The sequence below is a fragment of the Sapajus apella genome, unplaced genomic scaffold (genome assembly GCF_009761245.1).
Source record: "Sapajus apella isolate SASKATOON/1434 unplaced genomic scaffold, GSC_monkey_1.0 scaffold111, whole genome shotgun sequence".
NCBI classification, from domain to species: domain Eukaryota; kingdom Metazoa; phylum Chordata; class Mammalia; order Primates; family Cebidae; genus Sapajus; species Sapajus apella.
This window is the reverse complement of record NW_022437051.1, coordinates 5,209,772-5,225,250: the sequence shown is the minus strand read 5'-3', so window position 1 is coordinate 5,225,250 and position 15,479 is coordinate 5,209,772. Positions and strand designations below refer to the sequence as shown.

Genomic DNA, 15,479 nt, shown 5'->3' with positions numbered 1-15,479 from the left:
ACCCAGGTTGTCTTTAAGTTTAAAAAAAAAAAAAAATCAGTTGCTAGCAGGACTATTCTTCCCTCCTGATACCAAGTCCATAGAAAACGATATTCCTTGAAACAACATAAAGAGAAAAGAGCAAAACAGAAGTTATATTAATCCTCAGAAATATCCTTAACATAAAACAGCAGAGAATTGATAGGGTTTCTTTAAATCAGATTATTCAATAGAAGCCAGTGATAGTTCACCAAAGTGCGATTTAAGAAGCATTGCTCCAGAGTGGCCACGTAGATACAGTTTAAGTATATAGCTCTCTGATGGTCTGGTTTATTCCAAGAGAAGATTTTGGAGCAAAGGCTACCCAAAATGTCATCTCAGGACTGGTACCAGTCTGCAAACCATGTGTTACTCATTCGTGAAGAGATAAGTACAGAAATTGAAAGTAGGCATTTAGCATTTATTATACCAAGACTTTGTGACATTTTATTACGTTTTATAAAATATTGGTCCACAGTAGATTGGAAGTTTAAAACAAAAAAGAAGCAAACAAAATCAATCAGGTTTTCACCACAAATAGTTTGAAAAGCTCTGCTTAGTATCTAATAATGGATGAACTCAATATCCTTTAGGAAACCTCCATAACTTTCTTTTCAGATGATTTTTTAAAAGATGTTGAAGATCAGGATCCAAAATTTATACCCTCTAAAATTACCTATGTTGTTGTTAAATACTGATACCCAAAAAATTTTGATCATGACCCTATGCAGAACCATGTGTGTTAATAATTAACTGATTCTACATGTAGGAATTGAGCTGTCTTGAGGGAAGGCCACCAGACCTCCACTCAGATTAGAAACAAAACAACACCTGCACATGGCTGTGATCCACCCCCAAAAATAATTTGCCATGGTCTTAGTAATTTTGCCTGGAAAATTTTTAGGGGCAGATACAGCCAAACACCCACCTCAGCCATTAAAATAAATATATATATACATATATATATATATATATATATATATATACATATATATACACACACACACACCACACATATATATACACATATATGTGTGTATATATGTATATATACACATATATGTGTGTATATATGTATATATACACATATGTGTGTATATATGTATATATACACATATATGTGTGTATATATGTATATATACACAATATATGTGTGTGTGCGTGTGTATGTGTGTGTGTGTGTGTGTGTGTATATATATATATATCAGTATACATAGTATACCAAACTTTGAGTAGTAAAACTTCCTGATGTAACCTTAAAGTTAAACTAGTTGCAAACCCTAACCTTGATAAATTGGGTGATATGCCTAAGCTATAAACAATAAAGCTATGAAGCTAGAAACAGGGAATTTTATATATAGTGACTTTGGCTTCAGAATAATTGTTCTATAGACTTTCTTTCTGGCAATGATAAAATATCAAGGTAAATTTTTTAATAATAATTATAACTAGCACTTACTGGATCCTTAGCTATGTACAACCACATTAGTTATTTGTATGCATTAATTCTTATAGTGCTCAGGATAACCCTATGGTATAGATTCTATTACTTTCTTCTTTTTACTGATGAGAAAATTGAGGCTCAGAGGTCTTAATTAACTTGTCCAGGGTCACTCAGCTAGTACATGGCAAAGCTAGGGCTGTGATGTAGTCATCCTGACCCAAAGTCATTCCCTTACCTACCATTCTCCTCTGTCTCCCTGTGTTAAACAATGAAATAGTCTGTATTACAGATGTTTATCTTTCTAGTGTCTCTAGAAGGAAAATAATCATGTAGTTCATGTAAAAATGTTATCAAGTAACTAAAAATGTTAAAATAGAGATATATTAGAATATATTCCTTGTTTTACCCCCACTGGAAACTTTTGTCTGATGTATTTTGAGCACTGAATCCTATTCCAGGCATTGCATTGGAAAAATATTGATAAATTGGAGAATATCCAGAGGTGGGTTAACAAGCAGGTAAGAGTTCTGAAAACCACATAGTGTGCAGAATGTTTGAAGGACCTAGGAATATTTAACCTGCAGAAGAGAGTTTGGAAATACTTACAACAGCTCTTGATCCATGTGAAGGCCTGGCTTTAGAAGAAAAGTTATACTTGTTCTGTGTGGCATCAGAAGGACAAATTAGGGAACTAGGCACAGCAAGCCAACTGGCTCAGACTCAACCCATCTCTTAGTAGAACTGCCTTTTTAAAAAGTAACTAGCATTTGTTAAGAGCATACTAACAGTTTTGCTGTATGATCTCATATAGCCCCTACAAGAGTCCAGCGAGAATGTATCTGCATTTGCACGTTGAAAAACCGAGGCTTGGAAAGGTTAAGAAAACAGTATGTGATAGAGTCAGGATTTGAACCCAAATCCATGGACCTCAGCAGAACCAGATGGGACCCTCTTGTGCAGGGGTTTTACAGCAGGTCATAACTCCCCTTTTATTGAAGAAGCTCAGAGACTAGCTGGTGTCAAGGATGATATGAAATGAACTCTTTATTGAAAGAAGGCTATACTACAATAAATCTCTTAAATCTCTTCCAATTCTTATATATATTTTTCAAATAATTTTATTTCTGAGAAAATATAACTTACATTTTAAAACGTGATAGCTTTGAAGTTACTGTTGAAGCAATTGTTAGCAGGGCTTAAAGTGACTTCCTCACTGCTTTTAATTATTAGAAAAGGAGATGGAGAGCTTTATTTTGATACTAAGTAGACAAATCAGTGTCATCACATCTTCTTATACAACAATTAGCCATTCATTCATCCAAAAAAGGTTTAATGAGCATCTTTACGACCTACGCTTTGACGGGTGCAAGGGATAAATGGCAAACAAGCCTCACAGGCTCCTGCCTTACTGAAGCTTATAGTCTGTAACCTTTAAATCATAAGTTAGTGAGCTATAACTTAAAACTCAAGTGAAAAATTAGGTTTGTAGGAAAATATTCCATTTAGCTAGGTGCTTTCAAAATTTGCTAACAAAATATCCCTAACAGCCAAGGAGAATAAATGCCTTGTACCCCATAGAGTCTACAGAAGCAGTTTGAGGGAAGCCTCCACAAGCAGAAGGCTACTTTGACAGTGTGTGGCTTTTCCTAGTAAGTCACACAACATTTGTGTTTTTCTCTATCATATAACCTGTTTTGATGTAAAAACTGTTTTATCCTATCCACTGTCACTATAATTGAAACTCCAAGGTGCTTTGCATACTCCCTACAATGTTTATCCTGGGGGGTATATACATTCCAGTTTAATAAGCTAATGCTTATAGAATATCTTACATTTAAAGTTTTCCTCCCATTAGAGAAAAAGTATTTTCAAGAAAGCCCTATGGGTACAGGAATTTTTATTAATCAAAGATAGATATTCATACTCATTAAGTCATATGGGACATTTTACTTATTTTTCTTTTCTTTAATATTAATTTCTCCTACAGATGGTTGAGTAAAATATAGAAAATTATATAGGTCGGTGAAACAGGATAAGAAAAAAGCATACTTGAAAGAGTAGAATGTAATTATTTTGGGTACTTGAGAATTATTTGACGTTATAAAGGTTGGCAGAAATTTTATACACATATGCCGAGAATATTCCATGACTGGTTAGCAGAACATGTACCTCAGACTCAGTTATTGGTGTTTGTCACATTTATATAGGTTTTGAAACTAAAAAGATGATTCTAAATGAAATTCTATCATAAGCATGCATGGTAGTCTCCTTTATAAAATTGATATTGCTTGTTTTAGGGAAATGAGGATACATAAAAATTTATATGTAATAATTCAGCGAATGTAACTTTTTTTTGTTGTTCAGGAGAGAAGCCATATGAATGCCCAAACTGCAAGAAACGCTTTTCCCATTCTGGTTCCTATAGCTCACACATAAGTAGTAAGAAATGTATCAGCTTGATACCTGTGAATGGGCGACCAAGAACAGGACTCAAGACATCTCAGTGTTCCTCACCGTCTCTGTCAGCCTCACCAGGCAGTCCCACACGACCACAGATACGGCAAAAGATAGAGAATAAACCCCTTCAAGAACAACTTTCTGTTAACCAAATTAAAACTGAACCTGTGGATTATGAATTCAAACCCATAGTGGTTGCTTCAGGAATCAACTGTTCAACCCCTTTACAAAATGGGGTTTTCAGTGGTGGTGGCCCATTACAGGCAACCAGTTCTCCTCAGGGCGTGGTACAGGCTGTTGTTCTGCCAACAGTTGGTTTGGTGTCTCCCATAAGTATCAACTTAAGTGATATTCAGAATGTACTTAAAGTGGCAGTAGATGGTAATGTAATAAGACAAGTGTTGGAGAATAATCAAGCCAATCTTGCATCCAAAGAACAAGAAACAATCAATGCTTCACCCATACAACAAGGTGGCCATTCTGTTATTTCAGCCATCAGTCTTCCTTTGGTTGATCAAGATGGAACAACCAAAATTATCATCAACTATAGTCTTGAGCAGCCTAGCCAACTTCAAGTTGTTCCTCAAAATTTAAAAAAAGAAAATCCAGTCCCTACAAACAGTTGCAAAAGTGAAAAGTTACCAGAAGATCTTACCGTTAAGTCTGAGAAGGACAAAAGCTTTGAAGCAGGGGTGAATGATAGCACTTGCCTTCTGTGTGATGACTGTCCAGGAGATATTAATGCACTTCCAGAATTAAAGCACTATGACCTAAAGCAGCCTACTCAGCCTCCTCCACTCCCTGCAGCAGAAGCTGAGAAGCCTGAGGCCTCTGTTTCATCGGGTACTGGAGATGGCAATTTGTCTCCCAGTCAGCCACCTTTAAAGAACCTCTTGTCTCTCCTAAAAGCATATTATGCTTTGAATGCACAACCAAGTGCAGAAGAGCTGTCAAAAATTGCTGATTCAGTAAACCTACCACTGGATGTAGTAAAAAAGTGGTTTGAAAAGATGCAGGCTGGACAGATTTCAGTGCAGTCTTCTGAACCATCTTCTCCTGAACCAGGCAAAGTAAATATACCTGCCAAGAACAATGATCAGCCTCAATCTGCAAATGCAAATGAACCCCAGGACAGCACAGTAAATCTACAAAGTCCTTTAAAGATGACTAACTCCCCAGTTTTACCAGTGGGATCAACCATCAATGGTTCCAGAAGTAGTATACCATCCCCATCACCTCTAAACCTTTCCTCATCCAGAAATACACAGGGTTACTTGTACACAGCTGAGGGTGCACAAGAAGAGCCACAAGTAGAACCTCTTGATCTTTCACTACCAAAGCAACAGGGAGAATTATTAGAAAGGTCAACTATCACTAGTGTTTACCAGAACAGTGTTTATTCTGTCCAGGAAGAACCCTTGAACTTGTCTTGCGCAAAAAAGGAGCCACAAAAGGACAGTTGTGTTACAGACTCAGAACCAGTTGTAAATGTAATCCCACCAAGTGCCAATCCCATAAATATCGCTATACCTGCAGTCACTACCCAGTTACCCACAATCGTGGCCATTGCTGACCAGAACAGTGTTCCATGCTTACGAGCACTAGCTGCCAATAAGCAAACGATTCTGATTCCCCAGGTGGCTTACACATACTCAACTACGGTCAGCCCTGCAGTCCAAGATGCACCCTTGAAAGTGATCCAGCCAAATGGAAATCAGGTAAAAACCCCCACCCTGAACCTGGCTAGTAAAATGCTGTTTGACTAATTTCAGTTAATTTTATCTAATAAATATCAGTCCTGTAGAGCCAACTAGGTTATTAGAAATTTTCATTTTTTTAAAAGGATCAGTGTTTGCTTTAACTTTTCTGGCATGATGTCTTCAGTTGGTTGTTTGCTAATCCAATGTACTGTTACCAGTGTAAAGTCTGAAATATTATTCTATGAAAGATGATTTATAAGTCTCAGATAACAACCTGTTTGAAGTTAGAAATAAAAAAGAAAACAGAAATTGAAATAGTAATTGGATTTCTGTTTTTATAGCTAAATTCCTAAAATTAGTAATAGTTTCTGCCTTGATTACGGTCAGTAATAAATGAAAATATGTTCCCATTCATAGGTTCATACCAGGCAAACTTATTTATCACTTTTATATACTAATACATCTGTTTACAAAAGGTTTTAATTAAATAAACAGGAATTAAGTATACAAAGAACGCATCCTGTGAATTCACTGATCATTTCAGGAACTGTGCATAAACAGTGTTCAGTCTTTATATATATGAGGAAATGTGACTGTAAACCTCCATATGCATTTTCCTCCTTAACTATCACTAGTGTTTACCAGAAAGTGTTTATTCTGTCAAGGAAGAACTCTTGAACTGGTCTTGCCCGAAAATCCAAAATAGTTTTGGATAGGGCTGTTGTACGCCTCATTGGCTAGTCTTTTTCCATGTCACTGATGTTGATGTTTTCCTATTTCTTTCCGTTGATTTCTGATGGAATCAAATGAATATTAGAGACAAATTTTATCTTTTATGCAAATATTTGCTATAACTAGGTGCAGCTATAATAATTTCAGTATCCTGCTCAAATGTGTATTGGCTGCTTTTGTTTTCCCTTAAATATTGCTACTGATTGGGTTTCCTGGAATTGTGATAACTCTTGAAAAGAAGTCTTACATGATCAATGAATTCCTCTAAATTTTTGGTATATAGAACATTTTGCATGCCTTTGAATAGAAAAAGAGCCATCCTTAGCATTTCCTGTAATCACATATCACATGCCTAGATCAAGTAGCCGTGAAAGTAGAATCAAGTTACTTCAGCATCAGGGCTGCTCACAAATGACAGGGACAAATTGCTGCATCTCTCTTGCCTCATAAAGCCATAAGAAATGTTGTGAAAAACCTTCCAACTTCTAGAAAATTTGTGGGTTTAGAGGTAATGGCATGGAATACTCTAGATATGGAGAAAGATCTCAGGGGACCCAGTTCCACAGCAGGCTCCCTGCAGGGTTATTCTGACTACATGAGAGCCTGCTGCCCAAAATTATCTCCATGAGACTGCCTGGAGTTTTCTTTTTATCACACTGAAATTCTAAAGATTCATTTTACCTAGCAGTTATTCCTCTTTAAAAGACAGACCCTTCTGCATTGTTTTTCCGTCTTGCTCCTTAGAAAAATGGTAGAGCACACCTCTGTCTTTTCAAGGAGATCGTGGAGGTTAAAGGACGGTGAAGTTCTGGAGGATACAATTGAAATACCAGTTTTTAAAAATAGAATGTTAACTTTTACTTAGTGAAACCCAGAATGAAAAAATGAAGTCACCTGATGCAGTTAGTAATGAGTGATTAATTAGCAAACTAGTAAGTTAAAGCCTTCTGCAAATTTCTCATTATGATTCATATGAAACCAGGTAAACTCTGTTATTATATATTTTACATGCTTGCTTTTGGTTGTCTTGCTTTCTGCCAGTACCAGTTGAGCTGTAGTTTTGACTGTGTTATATTTGACTGTGTTAGGTCTTTGCTTAGTTTTGACTGTTATCCCCAACCTCACTCTTGTCTTTGTTACCTCCACCTGTGATCTGGCCCCACCCTTGGAGCCCATGTGCAGTGAGGATCACTGTGCTTGCTTTGATCAAGTCCTTGAAAGTATAAGTTAAAGTGGTTCTTTATCTCATGCTTTTATGTATATCTTCTGTTTATCTTTTAATGTTAAATTAAACTTTCTCACACCTTTTTCCCTTTAGGATGAAAGACAAGATACTAGCTCAGAAGGAGTATCAAACGTAGAGGATCAGAATGACTCTGATTCTACACCACCCAAAAAGAAAATGCGGAAGACAGAAAATGGAATGTATGCTTGTGATTTGTGTGATAAGATATTCCAAAAGAGTAGTTCATTATTGAGACATAAATATGAACACACAGGTATGTCAGTGAATACAAACATATTAAAAAGTGTCCATGATATGATATTCTGGATTATGCAAAATTAAAAACTAAAGTTTTAGAATTAATTTTTTTTTTTTGCATTGAGATAAGGTCTGGCTCTAGTCACCCAGGCTGGAGTTGCAGTGGCATGTGACCTCAATTTTGGCTCACTGCAACCTCTACCTCCTGGGCTCAAGCCATCCTTTCACCTCAGCCTCCTGAGTAGCGGGCACTATAGGCACATACCACCACACCAGCCAATTTTTATATAGACATGTTTTGCCATTTTGCCCAGGCTGGTCTTGAACTAATAAGCTCAAGCCATCTACCCACCTTGGCCTCCCAAAGTGCTGGGGTTACAGGCATGAACCACCACATTGGACCAGAATTAATTTTTTTATATTTTACTCTCTGATCCTGCCATTTTCACCTGTCAGGCCACTTCTACCTAGTACTTAAGGTCTGTGCCTTTCATTTGGTTTTTTGCTTCATCTGTCTTTTTCATGACTTATTTAAGCTGACACAGCATTTATTCTGTCCACATTCATTTAGTGCAAGGTTATGCTATATTAATAAAAATATAATACATAGTAGCCATCAATAAAAAATACGAGACCAGTGGGCTAAAGTCATAGGGAGACAGGATCTGGCTTCATAAAAGAAAAAGCTGCTTCCTAAGAGTACAGCAGGCTGTCCTGGCAAGTCAAGATCTTTTGTTTTAAGAAAGAAGTTCTGCCTAAGAGGTTGGACTAGACGATTCTAAGATCCTGTAATTCTGAGATTCTATAATTCTGCCACAAAATGTGCTTCCTTAGGTTGACTCAGGGATGGCAAACTATGGCTCACAGCCAAATGTGAGCATCCCCCTGTTTTTCTAAGGCCAATGAGGTACGAATAGTAGTTTTTGTTTTTGTTTTGTTTTACATTTTTAAATGATTGAAAAAGATGAAAAGAATAATATTTATGACTGATGAAAATTACATGAAAGTCAAATGTCAGTATCCCTAAATAAAGTGAGTTGGAAGACAGCATCACCCATTCATTTACATTTTTGTCTATGTCACTTTTATGCTATTCTACATGGCAGAATTGAGAAGCTGCTATAGAGACCATTTGGCCTGCAAAAGCCTTTACTCACTACCCTTTACAGAAAACTGTTGCCAAGTCCCTTCCATCAGTGGATTACTAGTATTCTAACACCTGGTTCTCTGAAGGGTGGGGGAAGCCCTGATTTGTGGTGTTTGCAACTTTTTGTGGCATAAATACTACCATCAAGGTGGATTTCAAGCTTGAATGTGATGTCAGCTTGCAGAATTCCTGAAAATTTAGCAGTAAGCTCTGTCCAGTGAGTACACACTGGCTCCAGCACACTCCTGTGCCTCTCTAACATGGGTTGCCATAGAAGGGGCTGAGTTCATCATGAGCTCTTTAATCTTCTACCAGCTCTTCCCTGCCCCCATTACCAACCATTGTGACTACAATATCCATATTTATCTTTCATATTCTTAACTGTTTCAGTGTATTTTTTACTCTTGTGAGAAAAGATACAGAGAATTGTTTTTCCTTCTTTAATCTGTGGATTCATACAGTGATACTTCAGAGGGTTCTTGGAATTAAAACCTATTATTACATAAGAGAAAGTCACATTTCTCAAAACCAGCTTCTTGTAACTCAGTCCTCTGGTTTTCAGAGATCTAGGAAAAGTCAGAAAGTCTCCTTCCTCTTCAGGCAAGAGTGAAATATTAGCAAATATCAAAGTGAAAAACATATATGAAAAACTATACTATTTCTAAAATTAAAAATCATTCCTGTTTCTGTTAGTGTTAACTGCTTGATAACCCTGAAATTGGACATTATCATTCCTGACTATGATCAGTTGTTATAGTCCTCAGGTCTGGGTAGCAGTATTCCCCTGGCCCATGTGTTCTCAGGAAGGCGAATATTGCCCTCACAGGCCAAAACGTTTCTTAGCGGGCAAAAATACCTGAGATACTACAATGGCTTGTGGTTTTCTAAAGAAGCTCAGTATATAAACTGTGTATTTATGAGTTTTACCATATGTAAAAAGTATATAGTAAGCACCAAAACTTCATTGGGGCGGAGCTTGTGACTAGGAAAAAAAATGACTCAAAAGGGTCCTTGGCCAGGCACGGTGGCTCACACCTGTAATCCCAGTACTTTGGGAAGCTGAGGTGGGCAGATCACAAGGTCAGGAGTTAGATACCGGCCTGGCCAACATGGTGAAACCCCGTCTCTACTAAAAACCCAAAAATCAGCTGGGCGTAGTGGCAGGTGTCTGTAATCCCAGCTACTCGGGAGGCTGAGGCAGGAGAATCACTTGAAACCGGAAGGCAGAAGTTGCAGTGAGCCAAGATCACACCGCTGCACTCCAGCATGGGTGAAAGAGCAAAATTCCATCTCAACAAAAAAAGTGGGGGAGGGGGTCCCACTGGTGGTGATAATGAAGAACACAAGGTGAGCAGCATGTCTGTCCCTGTCTGCCCTCACTGTGCTCATGCACGGCCAGGCATCTCCTCCCAGCTGCACTTGGCCCATTTTCCACCTCACTGTCATGATGCATGTATTTTTGGCATTTCAAATTCATGTAGTTCCCACTGACCTAATCATCTGCACAGCAGAGTGTATAGCACCACATTTTTTAATATAAAGGACAAACCTAATTGCAGTATTGTATTACAAACAGCTTGGGACCTGGAAGTGTTTTAAAAATGAAACGAATAACCCTCCCCTTTCTACAACCTGAAGTACCCCAAAAAACATATAAGGATTTGATTTGCTGAATACCACCATTTTATTTCATAGCTATATTCTTATTTTGCAGGTAAAAGACCTCATGAGTGTGGAATCTGTAAAAAGGCATTTAAACACAAACATCATTTGATTGAACACATGCGATTACATTCTGGAGAAAAGCCCTATCAATGTGACAAATGTGGAAAGCGCTTCTCACACTCTGGGTCTTATTCTCAACACATGAATCATCGCTATTCCTACTGCAAGAGAGAAGCAGAAGAACGTGACAGCACAGAGCAGGAAGAGGCAGGGCCTGAAATCCTCTCGAATGAGCATGTGAGTGCCAGGGCGTCTCCCTCGCAGGGCGACTCAGACGAGAGAGAGAGTTTGACAAGGGAAGAGGATGAAGACAGTGAAAAAGAAGAGGAGGAGGAGGAGGAGGATAAAGAGATGGAAGAATTGCAGGAAGAAAAAGAATGTGAAAAACCACAAGGGGATGAGGAAGAGGAGGAAGAAGAGGAGGAAGAAGTGGAAGAAGAAGAAGTAGAAGAGGCAGAGAATGAGGGAGAAGAAGCAAAAACTGAAGGTCTGATGAAGGATGACAGGGCTGAAAGTCAAGCAAGCAGCTTAGGACAAAAAGTAAGCGAGAGTAGTGAGCAAGTGTCTGAAGAAAAGACAAATGAAGCCTAATCGTTTTTCTAGGAGGAAAATAAATTCTAATTGGTAATGAAGTTTGTTCTATATTATCCTTGCTTTTAATGGAAACACAGTAACCTGTATGCTGTGATTCCTGTTCACTACTGTGTAAAGTAAAAACTTAAAAAAATACAAAATACAAAAAAAAAACACACACACAAAAAAGAAATCCGGGTGTGCCTGAACCTCAGACCTAGTAATTTTTCATGCAGTTTTCAAAGTTAGGAACAAGTTTGTAACATGAAGCAGATTAGAAAACCTTAATGACTCAGAGAGCAATGATATAAGAGGTTAAAGGAAGCTGATTAATTAGATATGCATCTGGCATTGTTTTATTTTATCAGTATTAATTATCACTCATATGTTGGTTTATTCTTAAGCTGTACAATTGGGAGAAATTTTATAATTTTTTATTGGTAAACATATGCTAAATCCGCTTCAGTATTTTATTATGTTTTTTAAAATGTGAGAACTTCTGCACTACAAAATTCCCTTCACAAAGAAGTATAATGTAGTTCCAACCCGTGCTAACTACCTTTTATAAATTCAATCTAGAAGGTAGTAATTTCTAATATTTAGATGTCTTAGTAGAGCGTATTATCATTTAAAGTGTATTGTTAGCCTTAAGAAAGCAGCTGATAGAAGAACTGAAGTTTCTTACTCGTGGTTTAAAGTGGAGTTCAAAAGATTGCCATTGAGTTCTGATTGCAGGGACTAACAATGTTAATCTGGTAAGGACAGCAAAATCATCAGAATCAGTGTTTGTGATTGTATTTGAGTATGTGGTAACAAATATGAAGGATATGACATGAAGCTTTGTATCTCCTTTGGCCTTAAGCAAGACCTGTATGCTGTAAGTGCCATTTCTCAGTATTTTCAAGGCTCTAACCTGCCTTCATCCAATGTGTGGCCTACAATAACTAGCATTTGTTGATTTGTTTGTTGTGTCAAAATTCCCAAATAAAACTTAAAACCACTGACTCTGTCAGAGAAACTGAAACACTGGGACATTTCATCTTTCAGTTCCTCAGTATTGATTTTACATTAATTGACTTTCAGAATTTCTCTACAGAAATGAAAGGGAAATTTTCTAATCTGCTTTTTCCATGTACTTGCATGTCAAACATGGACATGCCATTGTTATTTGGCTCATAACTGTTTCCAAATGTTAGTTATTATGGACCCAATTTATTAACAACATTAGCTGATTTTTACCTATCAGTATTATTTTATTTCTTTTAGTTTATAGATCTGTGCAACATTTTTGTACTGTATGTCTTCAAACCTGGCAGTATTAATATCCTTCTTACTGACATATGTACTTTTAGTTTTAGAAAACTTTTATATTTATGTGTCTTATTTTTATATTTCTTTATTTATTACACAGTGTAGTGTATAATACTGTAGTTTGTATTAATACAATAATATATTTTAGTATGAAAATTTGGAAAGTTGATAAGATTTAAAGTAGAGATGCAATTGGTTCTCCTGCATTGAGATTTGATTTAACAGTGTTATGTTAACATTTATACTTGCCTTGGACTGTAGAACAGAACTGAAATGGGAATGTATTAGTTTTACAACTACAATCAAGTCATTTTACCTTTACCCAGTTTTTAATATAAAACTTAAATTTTGAAATTCACTGTGTGACTAATAGCATGATACTCTGCAGTTTTATTAAGAGATTAGCCTAACCATAAAACTCTCATTTCCTTAGTAAGCCAAATTAGGGTTACCTTCTATAAACAGTGTTGGGAACAATGTTTAACATTTTGTGCCAATTTGTTCCTGTATTCATGTATGTAAGTTACAGATCTGACTCTTCATTTTTAAGTTCCTTGTTACACCATGGTCATTTTCTAGTTTTTTACCAGACTCCCCCATCTCACAATAAAATGCATCAACAAGCCTGAACTGCTGTCATTCTTTTCATCATTATCAGTATTTTCTTTGGAAAACTCTGAAATGGGGTAAACCGTCATCCTGCATTTGATTCATCTTGAGCTGAATTTGGGTAACACTAAATGTTTTCAACATCCTCCAGTAAATTGTGGATTTTCTTGTGGCTGAATTTTTCTGGAGAGGTCAGAGTTGACAAAGGCCCCTCCACAGGTTGCTACCGCTTTCTGAAATCCTTAATCCTCAACATCTCATGCTTCAGGTCATTTCAGGGAAGCCTGGTTTTAGATGCCTTTCTGACTCTCACAGCTCCTCACTCGGTCATCATACCTCTGATACTATTATTTAGATTCCTTCCCCACTAGGAACAGGGACCATGTTTGTCACAGTCACTCTCACACTCCTAACTCCCTAACAGGGTGCCTGGCCCAAGTTGGGACAACAGGTACTCGTTGAGTGAAAATATAATTTGCATGTTCATGGGGTTCAGCTATGTTCTCTACTTTTTTTGCTTCTAATTCCAGAATATATATGTTAAATGATTCTAATAATTTGATGATTTTCTTATAAGTCTTATTAAAGTCATAATAGACAATAAATTATACCTTCTTTTTCTATTGCCTTACTATTTTGATTTTTTTGAGAGTGTATTTCTAGGTGTCTTCCTGGTGCTTAACCTCACAGTATATGGCACAGATATTGCTGGCTTGTGGACATGACTACCTCCAATAGGAGTGAAAGGACAATTCTAGTCGCCTCTCCTTTTGTAGAATTTACTTCCCTTTCTAGGACCCCACATACCTAGTTTCTGGTTACCATTTTTCCTGGTTTCCTCTGTCACTGAGAGCAGCTATCGGTAAACAGATTCACTGAAAAGGATTAGGAACTAAGAATAACAAACTCTTCTTAGGAGGTAGCCACACTATAATATAAAGCTCAATGAGGGCAGTGCTTCATTTGTATGGATAAATGGCTAATAAAGGAATTTAGGCATTACCAGAACTTTTCAGAAGGAAAATGTATGTGGACCCTTCCCAGTATTCCCTCATATCACATAACAAAAATAGTAGCAGAGTCATTTGTTATTTATTCATGGCATGCACAGGTATTTCATTACAACTATCAAGATGTTCACAAAAGCCTCATTAAAAAAATACAAATAAAGACCATGTGCCCATAACCACATGTATCTTAAGTACCAGAATGAGTATATGAACATAGGCCTATTTGACTCCAAAATCCATGCTTTTTTGGGGGGGGGGAGCAGAGGGAGATAGGATCTTGCTCTATTGCCTGGGCTGAAGTGCAATGGCATGAACATGGCTCACTACTATGGCCTCAACCTCCTGGGCTCAAGTGATTCTCCCACCTCAGCCTCCTGAGTAGCTAGTACTACAGGCATACCACCACCACACCTAGCTAATTACTTTTTTTTTTTTCGTAGAGCCAGAGAGTCTCACTATGTTTCCCAGGCTGTTCTCAAACTCCTGTGCTGGAGGAATCCTCCTGCATTGGCCTCCCAAAATGCTGGGATTACAGGTGTGAGCCACATTGTTCAGCCTGAAATTCATGCCTTTCCCTAGCCTGTATCACATCTCATGTGATAATAGCTTGCAGTATCTCAATCTTGGCTTCGAAGCATATGAATAGAAAATGTAAGACCAATATACATTTCATAGCCTGGTAGAAAAGAATGGGTGGGGAATGAGATTTTTCAAATCTGTGTGCAAACTTAAAAAGAACTTGTAAAGGATACTATTAAAGTGCAGTGATTATGTTCACGTGAAAATGTAACCTTAGAACAGATTTCACCTCTTAATATCATTGAATGTAAGAATATTACCTCTGAAACAAAAAAGCAGAAGCTCCTGCTCTAGTTCACATTCTGTTCAACAATAGCAGAATACATACATTTTTCCTAACACATGGGACATTCATGAAGATGGACCATATTATGGGCCATAAGTCAACTCTCAGATTTAAAAGAATTGCAAACAAAGCATTTTATTTGACTACAAAAGAATTTAACTAATTAAACTAGAAATCAGAAATTCAAATGTATCTGAAAAATCCCTCAAATTATTGGAAAATTGAGATTAGCTCATGCATGGCTAAAAATAAATTATAAAATATGAGCCAAAGGAAAATACAGCATATCAAAACTTGTAGCTTGCAGCAAAAGCAGTGGATATAAGAAAATGTATAGCATTAAAAGCTTACATTGGAAAATAATAATTAACTGAATCTTATCCTAGCTTGCATCTTAAGAAATTA

General features: G+C 37.0%; 1 protein-coding gene across 28 annotated transcripts in view; it reads left to right on the top strand.

Annotated features, from left to right (window-relative positions):
• ZEB1 (zinc finger E-box binding homeobox 1) overlaps nt 1-13,220 on the top strand; it is a 202,861-nt gene extending 189,641 nt beyond the window's left edge. For all 28 annotated transcript variants that reach the window (XM_032259718.1, XM_032259709.1, XM_032259690.1 and 25 more), the window contains 3 exons: nt 3,827-5,637; nt 7,670-7,850; nt 10,696-13,220. In XM_032259718.1, the coding sequence (XP_032115609.1) occupies nt 3,827-5,637; nt 7,670-7,850; nt 10,696-11,297 (2,594 nt within the window). In that variant the 3' untranslated portion in view covers nt 11,298-13,220. The remainder of the gene's footprint in view (nt 1-3,826; nt 5,638-7,669; nt 7,851-10,695) is intronic.
• Nucleotides 13,221-15,479: the final 2,259 nt, after the last annotated feature.